The sequence below is a fragment of the Gymnoscopelus microlampas genome, assembly GCF_963454915.1.
Source record: "Gymnoscopelus microlampas genome assembly, chromosome: 4".
Taxonomy (NCBI): domain Eukaryota; kingdom Metazoa; phylum Chordata; class Actinopteri; order Myctophiformes; family Myctophidae; genus Gymnoscopelus; species Gymnoscopelus microlampas.
This window is the reverse complement of record NC_139941.1, coordinates 14,703,259-14,723,720: the sequence shown is the minus strand read 5'-3', so window position 1 is coordinate 14,723,720 and position 20,462 is coordinate 14,703,259. Positions and strand designations below refer to the sequence as shown.

General features: G+C 43.1%; 1 protein-coding gene across 2 annotated transcripts; it reads right to left on the bottom strand.

Moving 5' to 3' along the window:
- Positions 1–2,091: 2,091 nt before the first annotated feature.
- scarb2a (scavenger receptor class B, member 2a) lies at positions 2,092–20,204 on the bottom strand. 2 transcript variants are annotated; one of them, XM_084056218.1, is made up of 13 exons: positions 19,667–20,204; positions 14,932–15,089; positions 14,218–14,365; positions 13,427–13,621; positions 12,028–12,119; positions 11,392–11,511; positions 10,737–10,915; positions 9,498–9,616; positions 9,071–9,144; positions 8,909–8,960; positions 8,167–8,319; positions 7,012–7,056; positions 2,092–6,541 (listed from the first exon to the last, which is right to left on the bottom strand). In XM_084056218.1, exons 1-13 carry the CDS (start codon positions 19,787–19,789, stop codon positions 6,407–6,409), a joined length of 1,593 nt encoding a protein of 530 aa, XP_083912344.1. In that variant the 5' UTR covers positions 19,790–20,204; the 3' UTR covers positions 2,092–6,406. The 2 variants fall into 2 exon arrangements, with proteins under 2 accessions (XP_083912344.1, XP_083912345.1); XM_084056219.1 differs by lacking the exon at positions 7,012–7,056.
- Between the last annotated feature and the right edge of the window lie 258 nt (positions 20,205–20,462).

Genomic DNA, 20,462 nt, shown 5'->3' with positions numbered 1-20,462 from the left:
CCGCCCTCCAGCCAAGTCTACAGGACTGCAATAGAAATATAAGTAATGTGACTTTATTGCTACATTCTGAGCAATTAGGTGCATGTGCAAGTGCATTTTAGCCACTTCACCCCTATATACTGTACTTGGTTGACCGGAGTCTATACTAGACCCCCTCCTTTTGTCCACCAAATCTCTAAAAGCTCATGGGAGCTTGTAGATCTGCTATTTTGACCAAATGTATAGGCCCCGGAACATTCAGTTAAACCATCAAATAAAATCAATCCACCTGTTAATGTCACCTGTTAATATCAGAAAGAAAGATGGTATTCCGCCCTGCCCTTGAGTCTGAGATCTCTGTCTGGTGAACAACATCAATCATACAACTGAACTAAAAATGAGGGGGGGGGGGGGGGGGGGGGATATGTTCACACTTTCTGGTCCAGACCATCATTGGGTATGGGAGCCTTGGAGGTACCAAGGAGTCAACCATAAAGAAACTATAGGTGGTGGTATATATTGTAGTTAACTGAAATAAAAAGTACAAACCCATAATAACCTTGGGAAGTAACTACTACAGTACTTCCCTGTTACTGGAAGGAACACTGACTGTTGTCAACTAAAGAACATGCGTCACGCCTTGTGAGTTCATGTGAGGGCGGTTAGATTTGCCCCTAGCCAGAGGCCTACATGCCCCGGCCTGCCACAGCCTCTCATTCACCTCAGCCTCAGGCTGCCCCCTCACATTCTGTGGAGTTACATCCCCCCCACAAACTCACACACTGGCGATGAATGGAGCAGAGGAGGCGAAAGGCAGCCAGCAGAAAAGTAGGCCTGGTTGAGACAGGCCTACTTTTCCTGGAAGATCAGGGGCTGTCCATTGTTCACTGACCACAGGGTGTCTTTACTGAACTGTTTGCCTGTCCCTCTTTGACTAATTAAGCTTGATTCATACTTTGTTGCACAGCTATTTCGAAAAAAGCCGATCGCCAAGCTCACAACGTGTCGCATTAATTTGTGACGAGTTGTGAGCTTGTAGATCTGCTATTTTTGAAGGGTAAAAAAAGTCTTCTAAAATTATTACTTATTTATTCTTCATAATGATATGCCCAAAATAGGGATGCCAGGTTAAAAGTGGTCAAAAAGCAGCCGTAGATTGGCCCTAATGAAGAGCTTTGAATGGAAGGCCAAATCAACAGGGAACATTTCCAAAGCACGTTGTTGTGTTCGTGATTGATGACATGGAGAAGTTACGTGGTTTGCCTTGAGGTAGACGTGTTTACATGATCTCTCATGGGAACTTCCTTGCATCAAGTTACAGTAGGCTACTCCACGTGACTGGAGGGAAGCACAACAAGATGACATCTGTTGGGAGGTCTGGAGAAACAAGTGTCTAATCTGAGACTCTATCAAATTCCGAGTACATTTGTAGAGCCAACAGGATTTCCACTCTGCACCAAACATCCATTAATAACATTTTCAAGGACAGAATTGTTTATAAACAAGGAATTATTTTTGTATCTATGCAACTGTAGTTTGCGTTCAGTGGTTTCATATTTATAGCTTCTTATGTTGAATGTAGTTTTTAAAATGTAATGATCACAAATCACATATTTCTTGTGTTAAGGTGCAATGAGTGACTTTTTCTGTTAAAATAAATGTTAAATAGCGTTATATTGCCATAGCAATCCTTGCTATAGTGTTTGTTCAATAACAGGGGTTTCCCCATCTCTCCAGCTCTTTAGTAAACAGAAAATACAATTTCAAGGTCACAATACCAATTTAATCCCATCAAGAGAGAGAACTCATACGGGATACAGTATAAACAAGTGGAATTGGCAGTGATGAAACAAATAAATGAGCACACAAAATTGGACCTGGAACACAAGCTGATAAATAACCTCTGTGGAGTCCTCTCTCCTGACTGGATGAAATGTGTAAACCAGCTGAAAATGTATTTGGCTCCATGGGGAGACTGAACGCTCTATAGCAATGATTATGATCTGAATATAGTAAAGATTAGTTAATAACAAAAAACAAAACATATCACGTAGAGCACCTTTAATGCTAGAATCTCATTAACACATGCAAGTAAATGACAGCAGACATCACTTGAAGAACTTTGCATCTGTTGCAACTTTATTTATTTTTTGCAAATACACTAAAAATGTTTACAAAAAGCACAGTAGAAACATGTGTGCAGAGTAAATTATCAAAACTAAAAATGAAAAATTACTTTGCAATCATTTTGCACCTAACATGACAAAGGGGATTGTCATTTTCAGCAGCAAAAAGAATCTAATATCTCAATAGGAAACGTCTTGTAGTCGGTGTTGGAAGACGCAGAGGTGTCTTGAACTGCTGCAACACCAAAGAGCGAATGTTGGAAATAGAAGGATGGTACGGTACTAGTGTTCATTCCCTGAAGGAAAGCGTCATTCATCTACATGGGTTAGACTGCATGTGTATTTCCCTTATGCTCATCTAAAGCCTGATTTATACAAATACTTTATACTACTCAAAACAACAGATCTGCAAGCGTTGCAAGCTTGTCGATCAGCTATTTTTGGCGCGCGACACGGCACGCAACAAAGTCCAAATCAGGCGTCTGTTGGCACTGAGGCAATCTCCCAACTCACATCTGAACAGATAATCAGCCTTCCAGTAAAGTCACTCCAGTTTGACAAAAAAAACAACAGTGCATTAGTTTACACTACATGTTCCCATGGCACACAAAATACACTGTTTTCCCAACCATCCAGAAATCCTCCTACAGACATTTAAGGGGATGTTACAGTTGCTCTGGTAGTTACAATGTGATATACTGTACTGGTCCATCTTTAGACTTTTCTTCATTTCGAAAAATGAGAAAAGAAAAATTATAATAACTGAAATGTGCTTTGACCCCTGTTGAACATTACAAAACTTCTGAACTGCACTAAAAGAGAAATTAAACTGGACCACAAATAAACTAACAAACATACAAATAGAGGAAAAACTGAAAATATACTTAAATATTGTGTGGCTGATTACAAAACATCCACAATTCCATATTTTACATAAGTTTGTATTGCTTTATCAATACATAATACTGAGATTTTTTGCTCACAAAGAGAGCCACATTTTAATAATTTTTCCATCTTCTCGGACCATGCGAAAAAAAAACAACAGAAACAATATCCATCAATTGAGTTTCTGATATCACAACCAAATTTGTAAAACCTTTTTTTGCCTTGTTGGAAAAAAAGCACACACGCACACATACATACACGCACACAACACTGTTGCAAATACTGCACTTGGGTCGTGGCACGATTAATAAGGTAGGCGGCGGTGGTTGGTGGCATGGCCATTTTTTCGGCTAGAAGAGTAAACATGGTTGCCGGGACAGATCTATGCAGGTTATCTTTGGTCAAACATGGGACGATCCAATGGACTAGATGGATTGTACTCAAAGGTCAGTGTATAGTGAGTCAGACAGAGGTGTATGCCACTGTTTAAACAGACACTGTACAAGCACACACATGCACCAAAAAGAAGGGCTCCCAGGATTAAGGTCTTTCAGATTCAAGTCAATACCGGCGGTTAACGTATACTGTGATTATGCAAGTACAGTAGAGGTTGCACAAGGCTGCGATTGCTTGGATATTGGTGGGATAAAAAGGCCTACTCGTATCGCAATCACTAGCGCAGATTTAAACTGGATATACCTAGAATCCCTTGCCTGACAGACTACTGGCACAAATCCTGAATGGCGACAAAAAAAAAGCTTTTATTGGCTCTCCTTCATTTGTTTTCGGACTACACAGTATATGCTTAGTGTTAATTAAACTCTTACGAGTATACAAAAGGAACCAATTTGGTTCCATTTGTATACTCCCGAGTGCTTTTACTGTGTAGACCATCCATCACACTGTCCAGTTAACTAATCCCATCATAACCCAGAAGAACAAATACAACGGTCAGATTATCAACTGCTGACAAATGTGTGGTTATAAGCGTGATAACTTCGTATTATGAAATGTTTACTAGCTACAGTTAACCGCTAATCCCAATAAATGGCAGCAAGCTTTGGGCTTTGTATCCTGTGCTCAGATATTCACAGGTGCACACAGGTCGAGCACCACAGGAACACTGGGCTTCTGTGGCACCACCTCACACCGAATATTAGCACATTATGGTAAATATCCATAGACAAATACAAGTCCATGTGTTATGGCAAACATTAGCAGCAATAACAAATACAAACAAAACAAAAACAGAATTCAAAGGAACAAGACACTCCATGTTCTGGAACTCAAGTAACAAGATTCATGAGTGCCCAATTTGTTGTGTCCCTCTTTTACACCACTGACCACAGCCAAATTCTAGACTGGGCCGAACCGCTGAAATATACATAAGGACCATTTGCATTGAAATGAACTAGGAATTCAAGAAAATGAACTGGGCACATTTTCAGGGGAAAGTGCAGGGGGTGACGGTTCCCCATGTTGACAGTAATATGGCCTTAAATTAATTTCCATGGGCAACTGCCAAAGGCTTTTCGTCACATGACACCGCTAGTGTGACCCGACAGCAGAATGAAAACGCTCCGTCCAACGCAAGACAAAAATGGGATTCAAGTGCTGCATTTGACTGGAGGCCTACAACTCCTATGCAAACAAGGTGACTATGTTGGCGTTGCATGCACAGCAGTTAAGTGGTATACAGGCCGCCCCACCCCCACCCCTTAATAAAAAGTTTCTAATGAATAATCCACTTTCAAAATTCACAGCACCTGCCGGTGTATTTGAAAGGATAAACTGTCTTCATAGGAGGAAAAAAAGACCTGGTAGTCTACTTGGGACTGGTTCTAGCAGTCCAAATTGTGCTTTCTCTTGAAGTGTAGACACACGCCAGTGGTGGACACCAGGTTCTAGTGCAGTGGCTCTCACAAGGATACCCATAACTCTTGAGAGTGTATAGATGGTTCCATTTGTATACTCTCAAGAGTTACAGACCTGTAAGGGGTCATTTGGAACCTCCTCAAGGAACCCTGAGGGTCTCTGGACCCCACTTTGAGAACCATTGTTTAGTGTCGTCAGCACACTAGGCGGACTACTTGCTGGATTTTGGTCAGGAGGTAGCCCAACATTTCCCCTTCACATAATGTACAACAGTGACAAAACGGTTACAGCGTCTTTTTTTTTTTTGACCACATGAACATAGAGGACACACTGAAATGCTGTAAGGCAGAAATAAGGTTCAAGTCTCCCTTGTAAGTTTTGCGGGTGTGTGTGTGTGTGTGTGTGTGTGTGGACGCTACCTAGAGCTATGGCGACATTTCTACAGCTAGCTAGCTAATACCGTAACTGGTGTTTTTGAAATGTTAAGACTTCAAATATATCTTTTAACTAGTACTCTGGAAAAGGGAGGGAACAAAAAACACAAAGACTGTGTGTGGAGGGTCAACATCACTAGTAGTTCAGGTGTCATAATAAACTGTGCCTGCATCAAGAAAGATAGTTGCCCCATGTCCATGAAAACAGGACACTGCAGTGTTAAGATAAGCACGCTCTCGCGTTCATTAACTCTGATATTGGGATACCAAGTGGCAAGTCTGTGCACCAATTTTATCTTTAGAAAAAAAGGCAAAAATGCTATAAATAGTTTGGCTCAGTCTATTTTCTCTTTTTTTCTTCTGTTTTTCTTATAAAAGGATATGGTAAGTACACTGTTTGTTAGCAAAACATTTTCTTTTCTTTTTTACACTCTGAGCCGGTCAAGCTCAGCCTCGAGGGGAACAAAAATACTTGTCACACACGTTCAGCTTTAAGGAGCATGGGCTTTGTATCTGTTGGCTTAGTTCAGAGGGCGACCCGGCACGTCGACAGGTAAACGCTAACCGTCAACCCTCTTTGAGCCCTATTGGTTGGCTGGGCGTCCGCCCCGAGGAACGCATGCCTCTACGAGCGGCCACCACAACCTAATGCTACCTATTCCCCTCAGAGGAGCAGAAGAGTTACCCAGAAAGGCTTGTCCTGGCCACACCCGCCCGGAGTCCCATCATCACCCTCCCCACCGGCGCTGGGCCGACCAGGACGGAGACAAAGGAAGAGATAGAGTGTGTTTGTGTGTGTGTTGGGGGGGGGGGGGCGGGGGGGTTGGTTGTGTCGTTGCAGTACGGCAGGCAGTAAGGGCCATGCTCAGCAGGTAGTATAGAGAATGACAGTCATCAGGGGGCTCAATGAGAGGAGCAATGTCTCCAGTGACATTTACTGGGGCTTGTGTCCCATCCCGTCCCACCCCCACCCAGCCGAAGCAGGGAGAAAAAAAAAGAAAAAGTATCTAGGTGGCCGTGTGCATCCCCCACCCACGGTGTTGCTGTAGCCCCCCTGGTCTCCCCTCAACCCCCTTCCTGAGTTCCAGCCTGCGGGCCCAGCTTCCATCAACACTTCTGTGCCTCCACTGGAGACATGGCTATGTAGGAGCCGTTTCGCATAGGCTGACTGCTGTGGGTGGTCTCCGTTGCCTCCTCTGGCTTGTCGCTGACCTGCGTGTACGCTGTGTCGTCCTTCGCCGTCTGAGATGGACGGAGGGGAGACAGATGTTAGCGCATAACCTACCAACAGCAACGCATCCTCTTGCGCCCGATTTATGCTTCATCGTACGATGCGAGTCACGCACCGGAATATAGCTGATCTTTTTAAAAGCGTGTGACTCCGTCGTAGGAAGAATGATAAAATCTGGCTTTTCACTAAACACCACAGCAAATGTGAAACAGTAATAAACTTCTAGTGATAAACATCTTTCCACTATGAATGTGATGTTGAAAATGAACTATGTCGGTGTAAATATACAGGACACCACCACAATATTTAATATTAGCATCCAAACTTAAAACACAGACAGACCAAAACATCACTATGAGGTGAGGGTACAAAAGAAACATTATATCCCATAAAAAAAGATAATTAAATTATAATCAATGTCAAGCAAAGGTGGATAACAAATTAAAAAAGAACAGCAAACAAGGCAAAAATGAAGACTTACAGTAAAAGAAAAAGCTTCAGTAAAATCAATACGATTTACTTCATTCTAAAACAGAAAAGGAAAAAAAGGAGGGTTACAGAAAATTAAAATCAGTGCATGGTTACTACAGTATAACACTTCCTCACATAGTGAAACTGAGCTTTAGGTTAACATTCTCTCACTGCTGAACTGCAATGAAAAACGATTGTTCTAGCCATTGTGCAAGTTATGCTGGCCTATATATGTTACAGGTTCTATTTAGACAGTTAATGACCTGGAGTATTCTAATCTATTGGCAGGGAATTCACCGGGGGATCAGATCTACTAACCCTAGGGCAAACACAGATAAAGTGCAAAAGGCACGCTGTACATTCTGGGGGGAGTACTAGAGGACAATGCACTTTGTGTGGGGAAGCATGCTCGTCTAAGTTTATACGCTGACTGTAGGAAGAAGCAAGCCGTTCCTGGAGACAGGGATTGCACTGACAGGTTAGAAAATATTTCAGAGGCAACGAATATCATTTGATCCAGAGAAAAAAATTAAATAAAAAGCAACATGCTGTCATGCATCGTGTTAGCTAACATGCAAGTAGCCTGAGGTTATTTATGCCCTTCACCAGCACGAGTTAACCACTTTCAACCTGGCGTCCCTATATTGGGCATGTCATATACAGTAGGTGGACATTTTAAAACGAAATAAATTACATAGCCCCCCCTCCCAAAAAACAGCAAATATATATAGATCTAAAAGCTTGCTACATGTTGCAGGCTTGTAGATCTGCTATTTCCGCTGTTTTTGAAAATGTTCTCCTGTAATGACATGTCCACAAACAGGGACGGCAGGTCAAAAAGCAGGAACGGCTGCCCATGCAAGGACCCAGTCAGACCCTCCAAATAAAACACTGACTAGAGCATTCACTGTGATGAAAAGCTCCAACGTATACTGAGCAGTGTATCAGCAATGTAAAACCAACAACACTGGGATCTATTGTGGAGCTGACACACACATTATACTGGGGAGAGGGGTGGGTGGGTTCTCAAGCATTCAGTGTCCCAAGATAACAGTGCAGATTCATTCTAGGCGTTGGGGGGGGGGGGGGGGGTCTCCTGATGGGGCCGGCTGAGTACAGAAGCAGGGGTCCCTGCCTGGGGGGGGGGGGGGGGGGGTGGTCTTACCTTCTTCTGTCTGTTCCGGCAGACCAGGATGACAAGGACCAGGAGTAGAATGACACCCATCCCCACGATGAGGAGGGGGAAGTTGGACACCAGCGTGACGATTAACAGCATGGTCTTCATCTGGGATGCTGACTCATCGTCGATGGTGGCCGTCTAGGGCGAGAGGAGGAGACTCGGTTATCGATCTGCTTGTTCACTTAAGGCTAATTTATACCTAGTCGAACAACAACAAAATTACGTAGTGTACTCTCCACTGCAAAAAAAAACAAAAACATCAACACTTCTTTCAGTTTAAGATGCAGTATGTCATTTTTGTCATACGAAAAAGCATTGACCAAATTAACCCCGGCGTTCCTATTTTGGGTATGTCACAGGCCTAAGCTTAATTTATACATGTCATACATCCGTGTTGCACACCAAAATTTACAAATCTACAAGTTCACAACACCTCGCGATGCGACGTGTTGTGAGCTTGTTGATCGTCTATTTTCGATATATAACATCATCAGGCAGTGTCAGATACAAATCAAATATGGTTACGAGGAAAAACTGACATTAACTAACAAGTTAGACATTTGTGCTTTGATTCATTTCAGTTTAAAAAGAGCACAGTTGCAAATACACAGCTTTCAAGTAACGTAGCCATATTCATTCAATAATTCCTATTCTAAAACATTCATCCCAAACTGAAAATACACGCTATGTGTCATCTGCTTCATCTATGCAGCCCTAATGTGCTTACCTCATTGACGAACATGATGGGGAAAATGGTCTCGTTGATGAACTTTGTTTTGCTGTTGGGGCAGAGGGAGAGAAAAGTCAGCAAGCATTGCAAGAGGCTCAACGTGAGGCCGCGACGGGAAGTATGTGCAGCGACAGTGATGTGGGTCAGAGTTGAACTTACGGGAAGCCTGGCACTCGTTTCAGGATGATGTTGAGCTGGGCTCTCTTACAGGCACGGATGGGAACCCCCGTGGTCTGGAGACACACACAAAGAGCTTGCATTCAAAGTCTTTCCACTTTTAACTACGTAAAATGGCCAATCAGCAAGCTCACTGTAGATTGGCCATTTTCAATATTGGACGTACCATGTGGTTAACCATGTCAAGCACACAAAAACAAGTGGATGTAGCAATAATCCTGAAATGAAAACATTAGCCTGAGTCATCAAGGACATAGCCTTGTTCACGATAGTGATTTATTGTCACTTAGATAAGTCACAGCTGTAAACAAACAGAGTCGTATTCCATGCTATCGTATAGGCCTAATCATCTGGGGGTCATAAATACTTGAGATGGAATACAAAGTATGAATCAGCCCTTAGTTCATACCGGTTGAAGGTCCAGGTATGTCTCGTGCTCCTCTTTGTTGGGGGTCATCCCTTCAACGGCGTTGATGTATTTGGGGTCGGCTTGATAGAAGTGGGGGAAGGACACCACGATAGGAGCGCCTGGTAGAAACAAGATGACATGCATCAACCAGTGAACAATCACAAGTAAATCTTGTTTTGGTATAAACAAAAGGCAGACAAGAATAAGAGATCAAAGACAACGCAAGATAACAAAATGATCTAGTTCATTATATAGTGGATCACGTAAACAATTTTACCCGATATAAGTCAACTGATAGCTAGAGAATGTCAGGGTGAAGCTACAGTGCTAGACACAGGAGGTAGAGGAAGTGGTGAATAGACAACCTTCTGATAAGCACGGCTGCCTGCACCAAGGGTGTTTCTGTAGGGTAGGCTAATGACAGCCTCATTCACTTAAGGTCAGGATGAGCTGGAAGAGCCTCAACTTACATTAAAGGGAAACGTTGCCGATTTTCAGCCTACGTCCCATTGTTCTGATGTGAGATCAATAATATACTGTGGCAAAAAACAACAACTAAGTCTTGTGCAAAATGTTGATCGCGATGTTGTGAACAGGCTGCCATCTTTCAAGTGTTCAATGTTATTTTCAAAAGGTACACACACACCCACGCAATTTATTTCTTTACAAGCCTTAGAACGTGAAGCGGAGATTCCCAACACTCATACTCGCACTCATTTCCTGCAATAAAACCCTTCAATGGCTCTCATCTATAGTTAATAATTGAACCGTGTATTGAGCAAAAGCAAAATCGGGCGAGTTCAAACAGTGGCAACTTGTGATACAATGCTGGGATTGTGAGCGCCTAAAACTGAATAATGAATGGATGCAGTGGACCATTAGGGGGAAGGAAGAATCTAGGTTATGGGGTAAGTTAGTACAGTGGTTCTCAAACATTTTCATGTCAACCATCTACAAATTGATGTAATTGGTCAAAGACCCTCATTTGAAAAGTGTTGCGACAGGGATCCCCATAAGCGAAGATTAGTGTAGTTATTTTTTTAATCTCAATTATCCAATATTTTAAAAAAAATAGCAGATCTACAATCTCATATCGGCAAGTATAAAATAGGGTTAAAGTTGGTTAAATAGATTTTGATGCTATGTTCACTTAATTTAGCTGGGGACCCCCTCAAGGACAGCACTTTGAGAACCACTGAGTTAGCCTACGGGTCAACGCGGCAGGGTTTCCCCAACTACCTTCTCGGCAAACGCTGACTTTGAGCACGCCGGTACCCAGGCAGTCACCGGCTGGCACACAGAAGCCCTCGTTGGCGGGGTTGTCTATGGGGCTCTGCAGCACGTCCGCCGGGGGAGCAAAGCGATACGCCTGGATGCCTTTCACCTCCACGTCTTTCACATAGCCCAGATGGATGGACCTGAGGAGGAACAGGGAGGATGCATCAGTGGCTACGTTGGGGAACAAATGTAATATACGTCAAATTGTTTTAAGAGTCTTTTAAGCAGGTTATTCTATCTATTAATTAAAGGACACAAAATGCTGCATTCCTCCATCCAAGCAGGTTCTCATGTCCCTATAATTTCAGGGAACATTTTGAGAGATGAATACTTCTTTAGGTAGACACGACTCGTGTCGCGCGGACTGAGACTTCTGAAAGATTGCCTTCCTCCAAAACCTCCCATGCATGGGATTCCCATTAGAGCTGTGAGATATGCTACAAGCTGACCTCAACCGAGCCCCATAATGCCTGGGACTGTGTCATCGTTTCCAAGCTTCCTTCCTTGTTCCCCGACACTCAGGGAAACACTTAAACGCCCGGCCCTTCCTGGCTGCTTTGACTGTAAACAAATGTGCATGTGCACGGTTAGAGAGATAAGAAGCCCACGTGCGCACCTGCACAGGTCAGCGGCGAAGATGTACAGCAGCTCGTTCCTGGAAATCAGCGGGTGGAAGACGGCGCCGTCAGTGCCGTTTATCATGTTGCTCTGATTTGAAGACCACCACGTCATCTCCCTGTTGATGGTTGTAAAACAAGCGATATCAAGGCTTGGTATGACAGTGCTGTTATGCTTGATAAGTGACTTGATTTACACCTCGTTATGCGTGATGTCGTGCACCGAAAATGTACAAGCTCACAACGCATCGCAGAGCTTGTAGTTCGTCTATTTTCGGTGCGTGACACAGACGAACAACAAAGTATAAATCAGGCTGAACTATTCCCACTGTTAAGTGCATTTAATATTCATGCGATTTTGAAATCCTGTTCTACCGGAAAACTAAATCACACAACCACACACACAAAAGTCATGTCTGCCTTGGACTTTGACTTATAATATAGGAGTCGGGCAAATAAGGAAATGCTAACGTCATAGTCCTGAAAGCAATTTGTCAGTGAGAAAAATGTTACCCGGCCGACAAAATGCAGGGGGGTCAAAACCAAAGACAAATTTCTAGCCCTAAGACAAAGTTTCAAAACTGAAAAAAATGTAAAACGATGAAACACAAAAGCAGGGAGACATGGCTCTCTACCTCAAGCCGTTCCATGTGTCAATCTTTCCATAATCCATGAAGTTCTGCTCCCCAGTGTAGAAGACAAACTCTCCTTCGTGAGTTCCGTTTTTCTATGGAAAGGAGACAAACACGAGATTCAGTGTGACTGCTGTTGCATTGACCCCTTTGAGACACGAGATTCAGTGTAACTTCTGTAGCATTGACCCCTAAACCAAGCAAATGATCAGGAAATGGTGGTGAGCTACTGTAGCTGATCAGTCAGTTTCGGTCTATTGACGGTGCAGGGTGAGGGTGATGTGATAGTCTAAACAAGCTGTCATTTTGTCACAGGTTTACACAACAGGAAGACAGTATTTTCCATCAGCATATGGCCAATCTCACTTCTCTTAAGCAATGCTAACACATGAATGCTTCCTTTTTTCATATGTTGTTTGAGGCGTTGCATGATTAGTCTGACATAGCTGACATAGGCCTGTCATAAACTATTACACAATTGCCTGATCACAATTATTTGAGATAATCGCAATTAATTTTGCATAATCGTCATTCATTTTGCATAATCGTCATTATCATTTCCATGTTGAAAAATGTTGACACATTTTCAGAAAGTAGTAGAAGTAGCAGATCTAGAAGCTCATTGTGAGCTTGTAGATGGGCTATGTTTATTTTGAAAGTTATTAAATGTGTCAGCCATTTCTCTGTATATTTAAGTTATTGGTCACATCTGCCCTGCGCAACTTTTGTTTACGAAGCCTAAAAGCAAAACAGAAATGTAATATTTATTTATATGTTCCAATGTGTAATGCCAAAAACACAATTAGAATCATTAATCGAAATGATTTCTGAGACAATTAATCGTCAAGTAAAATGTCATGATCGTGACAGCCCTAGCCAGAAGATAGAACATCTCTGCCTACCTGTCTTGTCTGGGGAAATTTACATTCAATATACAACAGTGGCAAGAAAGGCAGCTTACAAACATGAGATGTTGCAATATGAAGGACCACTCTAAAAGTATTTCCATTGGGTCTACGATGTAGTTATTTTCTTTAATACTCAAATTGTTTCCATCCAGTTTTAGCCCATACATTGAATTTAGATTTCCCCAGACGTTTTCAGGAGGCGGAGATCTCCAATCGTCTGGCTATGCAAGGCTATCCCATGACTAACAGCATGAACTTGACCTGACTATGGCCTTTGTTCCCTGAGGCACAAAATAACTAACAAGAGTATATGTATGCAATGGTGGTTTCTCTTCTCTATATAGATTTTCAGGAAAGATGGTCCAAGATGGTTCACAATTAAAATCTTAGAGAATTAATTGAACTCCTTAGTTAACTTTCAGGAATTAAACGAATACTACCGGATTTTACATTGCACTACCATGGAATTTCCCTAAATAAATACTGGTCCTCACCTTCCACATCAGGCCGAAATGGTCATCCACTTCGGGCTTCATGTTGTGGATTTTAGACAGCAAGGGGTCCTTGAAGCCCCACAGCACCTCGTGGACGGTCTTCGTCATGAAGATCTCAATGCCCAGGCTGTTCATCCACATGGACACAACGGTACGGAGCATGAAGGAGTACTGATTCAGCTCACTCATCACAGCCTGGGAGCAAGAAGGGGAGAAGAGACAGAAGGAAAAGGGAGAGTAACACAGGAAAAGATCGTTAGGTGGAATGCCTTTATGTAATGGTGATTAATGGACCTTAATTTATCCTGAGGAAAATTCAGGTGACATAGCAGCCCTACACAGATACAGGTGAGAGTAGAGATACACAAGAGTAGTCTAGCCCAGAATCTTTCAAAGTGGAGATCAGAGGAGTAATTGCAAAGATCACATTTTTGAGCATGTTATTGTCAAACATTCTCAAAAACAATGAAAACGTGATGTGTTGTGTGTGAGCTTGTAGATTGGCTATTTATTGGCTATGTATTTTAAGCCATTTCATAATGGGGGGCTGCAGCACGAGGCTATGGCCATTTGGTGGTCCTTGGAATATTTTGCTCTCACCTCAGAGTTATCAGCATGTCATAATAAAAACCTTGAGATGATGGTTTGGTGCGTTAAATTATACCAACTGCCTGAGTGTCCAAGAAAGGTCGCTGACGTTAGCGGAACACACTTGTCCATCACATGACTCAGAGGCCTGTGACTGACTTCTGTTTAAGTGACACAACACAATGTAGAAACAAACGTCTTACCACAAAGGGAATGTTGACCGTCCTGAGGATGTCAACCTCGGGGTCGCCACATGACTTCTCTCGGACAAAGACAAAGCTTTTGGGGTTCAGGGCGAAGAGCTTCGTGCCGTTCTCTAGCCATGTCACGTTCTCCCTCGGCCTGTATTCCCTGGGGTGGAAAAGGTGCGGGAGGGATTTGGGGGGAGGTCAGGTTAGATGAGTATGTACAGATGTCTTTTTGTTTTCATTTCACACACACAAAACAGCCCACAGTGATCCAAGATGAGCAACATGTACAAAAATCAGCTTTGGCCTCAGCTGTGGCTGCAAAAGTCAGCCGCCACAACACAGCTGTGTCTCTGTTAGGGTTGGGCAATTAACCGAAAACATATCGAAACAACCGACTTGCTCAAGTAAGTCGTACTGTCTCTTGCTCAAGTAGGTTAATCGAATAATCTAGATGTTTTTCATATATATATTTTGGTATTTGATATATATCAACGATTCGACAAAAATGAATTCAAATGGATTATTTATAATTGACTACATCGAGTAGTCTGATTTACCACTTAACCCCTATATTACACTCTGCTGTACAATGGTACCATACAAAAATAGCGGTCTGCAAGTTCACAATGCGTCAAGATGCGTTGTGAGCTTGTAGATCTGCTATTTTCACTATTATTATTTCTAGTCTCTGTATGGGGGACGTGAGCGCAGCTAAGCGCACTGTACCTGTAAGTGTAGGGCCCGATCTGCTTGACTGCTGCCTTCCCACCAGCTAAGAACACCTCTGGATTGGTCACGTTGAAGAAGTAATACTCCATGTAAACTGGAGGGGGTGGGTTCTTCCATCCCTCAAACACTAGGCTCTTCTCCGTCAGAGTGATTTCCTGTGAAACAGATCGATGACAAAAGCAAAGATATGTTCAGAGAAACGCAATGCGATGAGATGACGGCATCCCATACTGTCCAGACATTCTTGAGGGGAAAGGATGCTTAAGCTGTTTTGTACTTGTTTTACTAAGGTGTTAAACCTGTAAAAATAGAAGATCTACAAGCTCATTATGCATTGCTGTGCGATGCTTTGTGAGCTTGCAGATATGCTATTTTTTTTTTTTAAAGTCAGTTTGTGCCAAGCAAGCAGATGTTGGGCAATTACTGCACCGGGGTGTTGCCAGGCCAGCACCCTGACACCCCAGGGTGTAGGGGCGGGGGCAGTGAAGGGGTGTTGGGTAGCAGAAAGCCTGAGCAAAAACTGCATTCGAAGAATTTGACCTCAGCAAGGCAGAGAGAATCTTATACATCGGCTCCTGTAAGCCAATCGGGGCCCCCCCACCCCCCCCCACCCCCACCACACACACACACACACACACACACACACACACACACACACACACACACACACACACACACACACACACACACACACACACACACACACAATGGATCAGTGTTTGATGCTGTAAAAAAAACAACACAGCACTTGCATATCAGTACAGCATTAGTCATCACAATACAGGAGGGATCACAGATGAGTTTTGAGATATCGACAGACCAGCCTACCCTCCACAAAAGCGCAGCAAATTTTCTTTTAAGCGAAACCTCAGCTGTGGAACAAGTGTGGGGACCATTAGCAAAAAATTAAGCTAGCTAAGCTTTACATTTTAAACATTACTCTGTTTTCGTGTTTGAACAGCAACCTTTAACCACACAGTTCAACTGCCACAGCAAGCTGCTCTGACAACATTCACTTTGAATGAAGCAAGACATGGGTGTCATAATACTGAACTTTGATTTTTTGGCATTTAGAAGTATAACTACCACAGGGCCTACAGTAACAGACTACAGTACAGTATGTGGAGTTAAACTTTTTGGCTGTTAAAACATGATGACACAGGACTAACTGCCTCTCGGAAAATAACCACACTCACAACAAACCTTCCCATTCAAGAAGGTATTTTTGGAGTGAGAAATGACCCACTTCCCCTCATGTCTTTTTCATGGCTAGATTTTGGAGAGACTTATGTCCCGGGGATAAAACGAGGTGCACTTGATAAAAAGGCCATTCTTTCTCATTTGAGGTCCCAGGGGACTCGCTGAGAAGAGGAGGATGCAGGTTAAGGTGTGGCGCACAAGAACGCCAAACCAATGTTTCCTGTTAGCTTTAGGACATCCAGGTTTCATCCTCTCATTTTGCCACTTCAGAAAACCCCATGGATACTGTAGACCACCTGAGGGGAGGAACCAGATATACTGTAATACAGTAATCTCCTCCAATTCATCATGGAGGAAAACAAAAGGCAAGATCACGCAAGGTACAGAGGTTGCAGAAGCTCTACGCCCTGCTGTGTTCATACAGACAACGGACTAGAGCCATGTTCAGTAGTTCAACGTGCACCACGATGTGTTAAACATGCCCTTCAAACTTCATGAAATGCTAAAAAATATATGTTTACGTTATCTTGTCCAGAAAACTATCACAGCAAAATGACTTTGGCGTATATGAATAACTGGAATAGCACGGTGTAATACACAAAGGATTAAGCCTGATTTGTACTTAGTTGCGCGCTGGTGTTGTGCACCAAAAATAGCAGATCTACAAGCCCACAACAAGTTACAACGCGTAGCGAACTTGTAGATCGGCTATTTTTGGTGTGCGACATGCACAGCCAAGTATAACTCAGGCTTTATGTTTGCAACTAGAATGAGGTGGCAGAAGTCTTAGACCAGTTTCTGTGGCAATGAAAAGACGTTAGGCCTACACCAAGTCCACCCTATGACTGTGAAGTACAAAACAGAGTGACAAATATGCATGGGAGTTCGATATTGCATATAGCAGGAACCTCTACAGGTCAGGATTTATAGTCATGTTCTCCTGAGTCATAATCATTACGCAGCATACCTATATGTGAAGTGAAACCATATAATGCAACTGCAGGACAACCCAACTCGAGCATGTGACTGTCATTCACAGTCAGTGGACTTACAAAGCACTTTTATAGGCTGATTATTACATCCAAGATTCAACTAGCGTAAGTCATTTAACTTGCGCAATTCTGTCTTTTAAAATAAACCGTGACCTGTGTGCCCTTTTGAAACAAGCGTCTCCTCACGGCTGGAGCTGAAGCTTTTGATAACGCCCAAAACCTGCACACAGATCAGATACATTTCTACTAACTGACCTTGGAGTGAGAAAGGTCTTTTAAAACGGCCTTCATGATGAACGTCATACAGAGAGCATTTATCTCATTCTAGAAGAATGTTTAAAAACTTGGTCTGTGATGACTACAGACATGTGAGTGAGAGAGTGAAGTTCACCAATCTACAAAAACTGTTTGTGTCCGTGAGTAGGTGTGTTATGTTAAGTTTTCCACAACCAGCTTTTTATCAGACACTGCAGTTCTGCGCCTGGAAACAGATAGGAAAAGTGTGTGTGACCCAATTTTTATTTTAGTGCCTTGTTTTAAAAATACATTTAAAACACTAAGTTTAAAAACACATTCAAAACACTAAGTTTAAAAACACATTCATCCTATTCCTTCAAAAGATTGGGCTGTTTATGTGTGAAAACCAGCATGCTGTTTCTGGTCAATGCGCAAAATGTTTCTCAATCCATCCTCATCATCATCTTGAGCGGTGTGTTCTCTCCAAAATGTGGTCTTAGGGTAGGGAGGGGCACAGAGGCATGTGTGTTATCACTGTGAGTTGAGGGTTTGTCAACAACAAGGCTTTGAGGCACAAAAAATCCTGCCTCCAGGGCCAAGAAGTCCGTCAAATTCCTACGTATTTCATACACACCCACTCACCAGATGTGTAGGTCCTTTTAAGTTGTCATTCACAACTAGGCTACAGTACATTATTGTGGTTGGTCGCATCAACAACAGAGTCAGGAGTGTTTTTTGGGGATCAGCTTAACATGTCCTTGAATTAGACCTCCTAATTCAACAGTAAGGGTGCGGAGACAAGAAAAAGAGGATCAACTCCCCAGCCAATCTCTCAGTCATGTTAAACTCTATCCCCTCTTTTGCTGAACTCTCTGGTTTCCTCGCTCGGGATGCTGTCATAACTCAGAATGACAATAATGTGCCCTCACAACTAAATTTAAAGTCAGGAGAGAGAAACCCTGTGTCAGCGAAGACAGCTGTTTGGGGGGGGGGGGGGGGTCGTCCACTACTGGGTTTAGAGTGTACATGTCAAACATTCCTGCTCAAATTGTTTCACACACTTTTTCTTTTTAAGTGGGACAACTGAAGTGATGCAGAATTTTACACAGTGGCACCATTTGTAAAATCTTCAGTCGTTTATAGCTCTTGACCGTGTTTGTAACTCTTGGACCAAATGGACCCGTAACGGGTCCATTTTGGTCCCATTTCTACACGCTCAAGAGTTACTAACGACTGAGGATTTTACTATTGGTGACTATATGCCAAGTAACTATTCAAAACAAAGTGTGTAATGCCAACAACTGCTACTAGAAGGGGGACACCCTGCCTAGTTAATCACTCCCTTAAATCCTCAGTTGTTTGTAACTCTTGAGCGTGTACAAATGGGACCAAATGGACCCGTAACGGGTCCATTTGGCCCCATTTCTACACGCTCATGAGTTAGTCACTGTTGGTGACTAATGCCAACTATTTAAAACAAAGTGTGTAATGTCAACAATTACTACTAGAAGAGGGGACTCCCTGTTAGTCACTCCCTTCCCCCACCCCTTACTCAGACAGACCCCCCCCCCCCCCCCCCACTACTACTACCACTAATGAAAGTGCCAGTCTCCACTGAGTCCAGGCAGGAATGTTCACTCAAGTCATCACAACATCACAATGCTGTTATTCTGATGATGCTACTGTGATTTCTAACAGTCACCACGTCTGACATCAAGTTGTCAAGAGGGTTGTGCCACTGACTCTGTGAGGAAGCCAGAGTGGAAACAGTGTAGTTATTTCCTGTGCAAAACGTCATTTTTTTGGTAAGAATACTCGATTGATGTGACGTGTTGTCAGCTTGAACTTGGAGGTATATCTGATCAGTTCGGCAAACGACACTGTCGTGCTGAGCAAGGGATATACAGGGGGCTTTTAAGTTAGCCCTGGGACGGTGGTCCATGGATATATAAACGGTTTTCGACATAATAAAGCTGCTTGTGGGGTCTATAGTCGTGGAATGCATTAAAAATAATAATAAGCATGGTCGACCTTGAAGCCATATATAGGCTATTGCATACATTGTATGTGTAACTTAACACACGAAATGACCTTGTATCGAATAGAAACCGCGCGTGATTGGCACTGCAGAGGCAGCATTTACAGCTTATTGGTGGCAGGTGGAACGTGTTCAGTCTAGTCACTTTAAAATAATGACCCTTGCTCCTCTCACACTAAACAAACACATCCCGATCGAAACACAACGGTAGGGCAATAAATCACGCATTTGCACACATAGCATTACAGACGAATATCGAACTCACCTTTTTTAAGCGGCTGTTTATCATGGTCTGGAAGACCTGGGCGACCACCAGGGCGATCCCCACGATCAGGAGGTGAGCGCACACGATCCCGGTGGCGTAAATGGCACACGATCTCCGAGTCATCTTTAAAAACCTAAAATACTATCAACTTTCAGTTGGATATAAATTGGATCCCACTTCTGACACCAATCAAATTGCCAAAAATGGCTACAAAAAAACCCAATAATAACACTGTTTTAGACTTCGATCCTTTACGGGAGGGAGGTGGTGGTTCCTTGATGGTAGTTGTTCTTCAACGGTCGCTGCTGTAGATTCGTGTCAGTCTTGTCGTTCAGAAAGTCATTTAGCGTTTGAATCTGAACGATCTCCCGAGAAGGAAATGTTGTTGGCACTTGTTTCCAGATATATTAATACTCGCCGGTTTCATTCAAACGGGGATCGATTGGGGGGGAAGATAAGAAGCCGACCACCGTTCGTCCTGTTCAGCAGTAGCGGAGAACCAGCGGCTGTGGGGCGGGTTGATGCAGCGCTCCACTCCCCCTCCTACCAGGAGAATGAACTCGCTCAGGCAGAAAGCCTCGTTTTTGGTGACTGGGAGGGTTCTGGGTGTGTGTCAGTGTTGCCAGGTTTCGCGAGAGAATCAAGCAACCAGGTCTATGACTAACCTACATGAGCCCTTTAAACCTATAAAAATGTGGTATGTTTTCGAAACATTTGAACAACACAAATCTGGCACTGGGGTCCCTGGCACAAAATATTTATGGAGGGGGGGTCCGCGGACAAATACATGGGGGTC

Excerpts from the sequence above, each read along its gene's own strand:
- scarb2a (XM_084056218.1), bottom strand. The coding sequence starts at position 19,789 with ATGACTCGGAGATCGTGTGCCATTTACGCCACCGGGATCGTGTGCGCT. Across the intron at positions 8,961-9,070 it reads AAACGAGTGCCAGGCTTCCC|CAAAACAAAGTTCATCAACG; the intron begins GTAAGTTCAACT and ends CTGCCCCAACAG. Across the intron at positions 7,057-8,166 it reads GCCGGAACAGACAGAAGAAG|AATGAAGTAAATCGTATTGA; the intron begins GTAAGACCACCC and ends TTTCTGTTTTAG.